At 51.6% G+C, this 8,692-nt stretch overlaps 1 protein-coding gene across 1 annotated transcript in view; it reads left to right on the top strand.

Moving 5' to 3' along the window:
• Positions 1-4,020: 4,020 nt before the first annotated feature.
• ADRA1D (adrenoceptor alpha 1D) overlaps positions 4,021-8,692 on the top strand; it is a 48,959-nt gene continuing 44,287 nt past the window's right edge. The window contains exon 1 of the mRNA XM_017829001.1: positions 4,021-5,192. Coding sequence (XP_017684490.1) covers positions 4,226-5,192 — 967 coding nt within the window. The 5' untranslated portion in view covers positions 4,021-4,225. The remainder of the gene's footprint in view (positions 5,193-8,692) is intronic.

Raw genomic sequence — 8,692 nt, 5'->3', positions numbered from 1 at the left:
CATCAACAAAAAATAATTCACCAGAGTGAAGCCAAAAATAACATTGTAGAATCATTTAGGTTGAAAAAGAGTGTCACCACAATCCAACAGAGGTGGGCAATTTTCACACATTCACAATTAAAATCAAAATTCCACCTAATTCTATAGCTTTGTAGCAATGTCCAGTCCAGGTTCTGCCTACTGCCTCTCCCAGTTAGTGACCTGATCTCCAGTTTCTCAGGAGTTCCATGTTTGGAAACAAAGGATACAGAAGAACAGGTTTGAGTCATCCCTTGCAATAACTTTCAGTCTGTTTTTCAGTGTACTGGAAGACCTGGGGTCAGCTGGACACAGGAGCCAGCAGAGCTGGACTTGACGTCAGAGGAACAAGCAATGAAGACTGATCCTGGCTTCCCAGAGGATTTTTGGGTGTTCTGACCAAGGCAAGGCAACTTCACCTTCACTAACACTTAGATATTACCATTTTACCACTGTTCTGCATTGACTGTGAGCAGGATCCATTTTTCCCACCTCTGGACCTGGGAAATGCTGCAGGCAGATGCACCGTGGCCGACCTTCCTTTGCAGAGCAAGGCAAGAATCACAGAATCATGGAATGGTTTGGGTTGGAAGGGACCTTAAAGATCATTTAGTTCCAACCCCTTGCCATGGGCAGAGACATCTTCTACCCGGGGCACGTCTCTCTTTGTTATAAACCCTGGAGTGCATGGAGTTGATCTGCCTGAGTCTTAGGATAACCTCTGCCCCAAAAAGATAAAAAAGTGTAAAAAATAGAGGGAGGAAAGAAATGTAAAATGTCAAGAGGGAAGGAGCTGTACCTCTTTCCTGCTCAAGCCCAGCAGATTGTCAAGGCACTCACAGAACTCTGTGTGCTTTTACTTCAAACCCTTCAGTTCCTCCAAAGAGACCTACTCCAACACTTTTATTTGGGTTTAAGTGCATCAGTGTAAACCTGTTCCTCATTAGTTTAAATTAACCATAATGGCCCTGATTTAAACACAAACAGGGAGACAGATGAAAAGCAAGGAGGTAAAAGGATCGTAATGAGCTGATGATGTTCTTTAGCTGAGCTGAGGTGACAGCACTGGACATGATCTCCCCCTGCCCTGGCTGGGGGCGGGAAAGGCTTCTGTGCAGCCTCAAGGGTTTTAAGCATGGTTGGGGCAGGTCCATCCATCCTGAGCAGCTCATGAGGTGGCAGCCCCCAGCCTTACCCCCACCCTTCAGTTCACCCATCCCATCCCTACATCCCGCTCAAACCCTGCTGTCAAACCTCTCAGCAACGTGGACAAGTTGTCTTTGGAGACAGCAGGAGAGGAGGAGAGCTCACCCAGGGAGGGTAAGATGCAGGGCAGGTGCAACCCTCACCCAGATGGCATTTCCTAGCATGTCACTTGGGAGAAACCTCCCTTTTCTTCCTAGGTGGTTAAAATCCTGCTGTGCGTGAGAAGCTTCAGCCCAGCCTTAGCTCTGGAGAGAGGCACATGTTTTCTTTATCTCTGGATGTCACTGGATAGATTAGATGAGATATATTTATCTAGACAACAATCTGTGTTGCTGCAAAGATATGGCTGCAGAATTCCATGGGTTGAGATCATCCCATGCTGAGTTTAGCACCCGAGTGGAAAACGATCCTTCATTTTGGTGGTTGACATGTTTTCATCAAAACATAAGGAAAATGAGTAATTTGGACTCAAGTGTTGGGTGTTTGGGCTTTTTTTGTTTTTTTTTTTTAATTCACATTTAAAAAGCAGTAAAGAGTTTGTGGGGCGGGTTATTTTAAGCAAAACCATCCTTATGAACATTGTCCTGGTGCACTATTTGTTCCTGTTTTCTTGTATTTTCCAGTTTGCTTGTTCCCAGCAGGGTCAAAAACCCAGCTCAAGGAAGGAGGATGAAATTTTAAGGAAGAAGAGACTGCATGAAAGAAATAAGAAAGATCAAAAATGTGTCATTTCCTGCAATTATTGTCAAGGAAAATTAAGGAACAAATATGCTATAATATTTTTTGTCCACTCTCATACCCAGTGTATCCACAGATCTCCCATGCTCTGACAGCATCAGTTAAATCACTCCACTGTCCACTTGGACTGCCCTTTAAAATAATTTTTTTTTTTTTTTTAAGAAAGAAAAGTTGAAAAATCATGGATAAACACACTCCAAGGAAATATTTCCTGTGTACAGTAGAAAGAAGCTGAGGGAGAGCCCCTGCTCCATGCCGGGGTCAGTCCCCATTGCAATGTATGGAGGCAGGTCACAGGGAGGAAAACAGTGTAAACAGGATCTGCTTTTATCAGTGGGAAAAAAACCCAACCCCCTTAAAATTGGCCAGAAATATGTGTCTATATGTTATAGTCACAGGCTGCTGTGTCCAAGTCTTGCTGCAGGGCTCAGTCAGAGGCACAGAGCTGTCCCTGAATGCAAGACCCTGCCTGTCCCCTCTGCTTTGGGAAGCAGCTAGTGAGGGGCAGCCCATGCCTTCACCCCCAGCAGGATGCCTGGACTGGGGTGTCAGGACCAGGGTTTAGCACGGCAAGGATGTTTGCTGGAAGCTCTGGATGTGGGGCAAGAAAGGAAACCTGCCAGCCATGCAGAACATCCTCCTGGTGGGATGCTGGGGCGAAGGGGAACTGCCAGCCTGGAGGGACATCCTCCTGGTGGGACATCCTCCTGGTGGGATGCTGGGGTGGGCACATGACACCCATGCTGGGCATTATCCTGGTGGGATGCTATGGTTGGGGGAACATGCCAGTGTGGCAGGACATCCCTCCTGGTGGGATGCTGGGGTTGGGGGGGGACGTGCCAGATAGAAATGACATCTCCCCTGGTGGGTGCTGAGGGGACATGCCAGCCATGCAGGGCATCCTTCTAGTGGGATGCTGTTTCTGGGGGTCCTGTCACCCATGCAGGGCATCCTCCTGGTGGGATGCTGGGACTGAGGTGGGCATGGCAGCCTGGCAGAGCATCCTCCTGGTGGGATGCTGGGCCAGGGGGTCCTGTCAGCCATGCAGGGCATCCTCCTGCTGTGATGCATCCTCTTGGTGGGATGCATCCTCTTGGTGGGATGGTGGGACTGGTGGAGGGGGGAAGAGAAGGAGGAGAGTCTTGCCAGCCGTGCAGGATATCCTCCTGGTGGGATTCTAGGGCTAGGGGGGACATACCAGCCTGGCAGGGCATCCACCTGCTAGGACGCTGGGGCTGAGGGGGGCATGCCAGACTGTCAGAGCATCCTCTTGGTGGGATACCTGCGCCGGGGGCCACGGCACGGGCGGTCTCCAGCGGGCAGGTGCAGCTCCCCCTCAGCCCCAGGACCCCCGTGCCGGGGGGACACACGGACCCGCCGGGCAAACCCTTTGCTCTGCTGCCGCCCGGTGGTGACGGGTGGGACGGCTGCGCCCGGGTACCCCCCACCCACCCTCGGGGGTCTGCAACCGCTGCTGCGCGACCCCTTCGCGGGTGGGTTCCCTCCCGTCCGTGCGTGCCTGAAACCCCCCGTCCATCATCTCCCATCTCCCTCCGCCCGCCGGCTCCGCCGCCAGCTCGTCCTGCCCTGCGCTCGCCTCGTCCAGCAAAGGAGCGCTGCTGCTGCTGCTGCTGCTGCCGCCCCGCCGCCGCCTCCTCCTCCTCCTCCTCCTTCCCTTCCTCCTCCTCCTCCTCCTCCTCCTCCTCCCCCGGCGGCACCTGACGCGCGGGGCTCCCGCCCGCCCCCGCCCCGGTCCCGTCCCGCCCCTCCCGCCGCTCCCGGTCCGAGCAGGGAGCGGAGCCGCCGGCACTGCCACCCGAGCCCAGCGCAGCCCCCAGAGCATGAGAGGGCGGCGGGGGGGCTCCGACCGCGCTGCCCCCCCGGGCTGAGCGGCGGGGAGAGCCCGCGGCGGGGCGGGGGGCAGCGCGGCCGCACGGCGTGAAGCCCTCTCTCATCCCTCTCTCTCATCCCGCTCTCTCATCCCGCTCTCTCATATCTCTCTCTCATCCCGCTCTCTCATATCTCTCTCTCATCCCGCTCTCTCATATCTCTCTCTTATCCCTTTCTCCATCCCTCTCTCCACCCTCCCTCCGTCCCTCTCTCATCCCTCTCTCCATTCCTCTCTCCATCCCTCCATCCCGGCCGGGGGAGCGGGGTGCGGAGCGGGTCTAGGCGGGGGCTACCGGCCGGGGATCATGCCGGGGGAGCTGCGCCTCGGCACCGCTTTCTCCTCGCCCTCCATGGAGCCCGGACTTTCTCTACAATGACTTTCCCCGAGCTGAGCAATGGCAGCTTGAGTGGGAACCGGACGGGACAGGGCAGCCAGAGCGGTGCCAACCGGTCCTGGGGGCTGCAGGGTGAGGAGAGCCCCGACGGCAACGGCACCACGCTGACTTTCGCCTTGGACGTGCAGGCGGTGGGCGTCGGGGTCTTCCTGGCCGTGTTCATCCTCTCGGCCATCGTGGGGAACATCCTGGTCATCCTGTCGGTGGCTTGCAACCGGCACCTGCAGACGGTCACCAACTACTTCATCGTCAACCTGGCCATCGCCGACCTGCTTCTCAGCACCACCGTGCTGCCCTTCTCGGCCACCCTGGAGGTGTTGGGCTTCTGGGTGTTCGGGCGCATCTTCTGCAACATCTGGGCAGCGGTGGACGTGCTGTGCTGCTCTGCCTCCATCATGAGCCTGTGCATCATCTCCGTGGACAGGTACATCGGCGTCAAGTACTCCCTCAAGTACCCCACGATCATGACCGAGAGGAAGGCGGGGGTCATCCTCGTGGTGGTCTGGCTCTCCTCCATGGTCATCTCCATCGGGCCCCTGCTGGGGTGGAAGGAGCCGCCGCCGCAGGATGAGAGCATCTGCAGCATCACAGAGGAGCCAGGCTATGCCCTGTTCTCCTCCCTCTTCTCCTTCTACTTGCCCCTCATGGTCATCCTGGTGATGTACTTCAGGATCTACGTGGTGGCCAGGCGGACCACCCGGAGCTTGGAGGCAGGGGTCAAGAAGGAGAGGAATAAATCCATGGAGGTGGTTCTGCGCATCCACTGCCGCAGCGTCCTGGAGGAGCCTCTCTCCAGCACCCGGAGCAAGGGGCACAACTTCAGGAGCTCCCTCTCCGTGCGGCTCCTCAAGTTCTCCCGTGAGAAAAAGGCAGCCAAGACTCTCGCCATCGTCGTGGGTGTTTTCATCCTCTGCTGGTTCCCCTTCTTCTTCATCCTGCCTTTTGGTAAGTGACCTCGTCCCCCCTCCCAGCCCTGCTTCCTGTGACTAGACCCTTGGGGACCTGCTCCTTGGGACAAACTTTCAGGACACAACTCATGCACGGATGTGCGGGATAGGTAACTGATGGGTGAATAAACCAGCAATGAATTAATTCAGTTAATTAACACTTAATATTTATTAACCAAACTCACATAATCAGTCAAAGTAAATAGCAAATGAATAAAATAGCAGCATAATAATTGCTTTAATTAATTCATTCTGCATTCAGCATTTTAAATAATGAAGTTCAGACTAAGGAGCAAGCAGCTCTGTTTCAAACAGGCTGTCATTATGGCACAGTGGTTTCCAAAGTGTTTTGCTGTCCTCTCTTCCTCCCAGTTTGGGAAAGGCACCTGGATGTGCCTCCGTGGGTCCAGGGCTCCCACCTCTATTGGAGATGACTGAGGTTTGATCTCCCCAGGGAGTGTCAGAGTCTGAAGCATGTCTCACTGACTTCCCAGGATGTCGTTGTTGTGCAGGGACCTGGAGCAGGACCAGGTATTATCTAAGGGTGATGGGAGAAGACCCTATGTGATTTCCCAGGACACTCCTTTAGGGTTGTCTGACAAGTTGTGCTCTAAAGTTTTGGCAAGTTGTCTGTGAAAAGGATGCAGAAGAGGCGTGCAGAGGAGGCTGAGCAGGCACAGAATGTGCTGGGGATATGTGATGTCCAAAGCAACATCCCCTTCCAGCACCAGTGCAGGGATGCCAGTGCTCTTCCTCACCACCTCACTGAACGAGCACCCAGTTCAGGGGACCTGATGTGCCCCCTGGAATGCTGTAATAAACCTGGAGAGGGGAAAATAGAGGTTAAAATAACTTGTGGATGTCAGCAGCAGCCTTTTGCACAGAGCTCAGCAAAGCAGAGAGGTCTGTCATTCCATCTGCCAGCCGGGACCCACGTGTCCCACAGCCCACCAGGGACTTGTGTCCCACCAACCCTGCAGCCAGGGAAGCAGTTCAGCTGGTTCTGCACTTTTTCTCAGGGTTTTTCAAGTCCTCTTGCTCGAGGCTCCCTCTCAAGTCAGTGGAAACAGCATCGTGACCACGGGACAGATTTTGACCTGCGGAGGTTTTGAGCTCCCTCCAGCACTAGGGCTGAGCCCCTGGGGACAGCTGGAGCCCAGGGCTGTGAGACACCCTCCAGTGGGATAAATCACCAGGATTGATGGTGTCTTGGGAGCTGAGGTGTCCCTGGAGTGGTGGATCAGGGCTGTGCATGTCTGCTCTCACCATGCTGCTGTCTTGTACTTCTTTGCTCCAGTTTCTGTCTCTGGGTGAGGGTGGTATTTGGGGAGTTTATCTCAGCTCTCCACGGGGGTGAAATCGCTGCTGTGGAGAGTTTTCACCCTATGTGAGCATTGCAGTTCATGGTAAAACTCGGGCAGGGAGCAGTAGGGCTGCACTGAGCTGCTCTCTCTGCAAGACCAGAGATTAATTGTCCTGTCCGACCACGCCTGACTTTCCCTTTCACTGAGCAGGTATATGGGAGGGGGTTGTAGCCTACAAATAAATAGTTTGGGAGTTGTGGGGTTTGGGTAGATGCCAGTACCCAAAGGCTGAGCTCTCTGGGCAGCCCCAGTCTGACACTCTCCTCCTCAGCCAGAACCAGCAAGAACCAGCTCCAAACCTCACTCACACCTTTACACCTTAAAATTACAGAATCACGGAATGGTTTGGGTTGGAAGGGACATTAAAGATCATGTAGTTCCAACCCTCTGCCAACCTTGCAGCTAATGAAGCTGGGAAATGGGATCCTGTTCCTCTGAGTTACTCCCAGTACTTGGAAATAGAGAACAAACATGAGGCAAATACTTTTTTAGTAGAAATAAAAAAATATTTTGCTTTACTGTATCTGCTCTCCCTTGAAACACTTGAGCCAGCTTCTCTGCTGGTGTAAATCACCACCCTTGTGCAGAAGTCAAAGGAGACACGGTGATTTCCACCGGCTAAAAATCCAAACTTCATTCTTGAAGTACCTCCCATGAGCCCTCCGAACACACAACTTGCCAAGTCCTTTATAAACACGGCTTTGATCTTTACTTCCTGCTGTATTATATGTATAACATAAACACGGCAAAACTTCATTTATTTTATGACTACAAAATATTCTGCTTCTCATTTCCCCACCCTTCATTAATTGCAGTTTTCCTATTCAAATCTCAAAATCATTCAGGGGCTATCTGGGAGGAGAACAGAAACTTCTAATCTTGGATTTTACAGCTCAGGACATGAGTCTGAAACTCACAGAAATCAGCAAAGTCCACTGTAAATTCACAGTCTGAAACATACTGGGGTCAATTCTCCTTGAAAAGAAGGTTATAAATGTTTAAGTAGAATGGTTTTTTATTTGTTTGTTAGACAAAAATAGGTGAAATAATTTGGGACCAACTGAAAATTATACACATTTTAAATGAAAATGAAATTCTCATGAGAAACCAAATAACTTTAAACTGAAGTGAAATGTATTGTTTCAATTTGAGTAAATGGGAGTCTATTAAAAAATGAGCGCTCAGAGACATTTCAAAGTGAGCTGTTGCATTAAAATGAAGTGAATAAGGGATCTATTTTCTTCCGAAAATATCCAAATGTTTTGACTGTTTTTTCCCCTCTTTGACATGAATTTGCAAGAAATCGTCTTTGGCTCGCACTGTTCGCTGTCATCTGATTATACTTTTTAGGGATAAGAAAATTTGTCAAGTGAAAAAAGACTCTCAGCTCTACTTAGCATTCCCTGAGCACTCAGAAACTTCTGCGCTGGCTCCATCGTCGGTGTCTGTGAGTCTGCACAGATCTTTGCAGCTCTCTGCTGAATAGTTTCCACATTAGTTACACAGGAGCAATATTTATCACATCAGGGTTGAAAAGCTGAAATAAGCAGTAATTTTGAATAACACAATCTATGTGTGTGTGTGTGTTAAATGCTGTCAGCTGTTTCTCCGTGCTCGAACGATCTACAGCGATCTTTCTTCAAATCATCCCAAACTCCCCAATACCTCCATGGTCTGTTTATCAGCTGAATAATTTAGCTCACTCTTGGGTGTGGGATATGTGGGATGCCATCACCAGGAGTTTAAACAAAATTAACAGTTTTGTGGCTAATAAGACTCTTCAAGCAGCGGGTTCTTCAACCCGAGATGAAATCCTAATTCCCCGTGTGAGGGTGGTGCCCTTGCTGGGTGTGCAGTGGAGCTCTAAAAACTGCTCTGTCTCGGGATTCTGGGTGGTGGTGGGGGGGTTTGAGGCAGGATTCCTCTTCCCTTAGCAAACACCTGTCTAGAGAACATAACTGGAGACTTTTCAGAGGTGTGGGCAAGGAGTTTAAGGCTGGTTTATAGGACAGGATTCATCTCCCTTTGGTTGTGTCAGACCATGAAGATGATCCAAGGGCTGGAGCCCCTCTGCTCTGGAGACAGGCTGAGAGAGCTGGGGGTGTTTAGCCTGGAGAAGATAAGGCTCCAGGGA

The sequence above is a fragment of the Lepidothrix coronata genome, unplaced genomic scaffold (genome assembly GCF_001604755.1).
Source record: "Lepidothrix coronata isolate B3197 unplaced genomic scaffold, Lepidothrix_coronata-1.0 Scaffold156, whole genome shotgun sequence".
Lineage (NCBI taxonomy): Eukaryota > Metazoa > Chordata > Aves > Passeriformes > Pipridae > Lepidothrix > Lepidothrix coronata.
The sequence above is the reverse complement of the archived record's forward strand: the minus strand, read 5'-3'. Positions and strand labels throughout refer to the sequence as shown.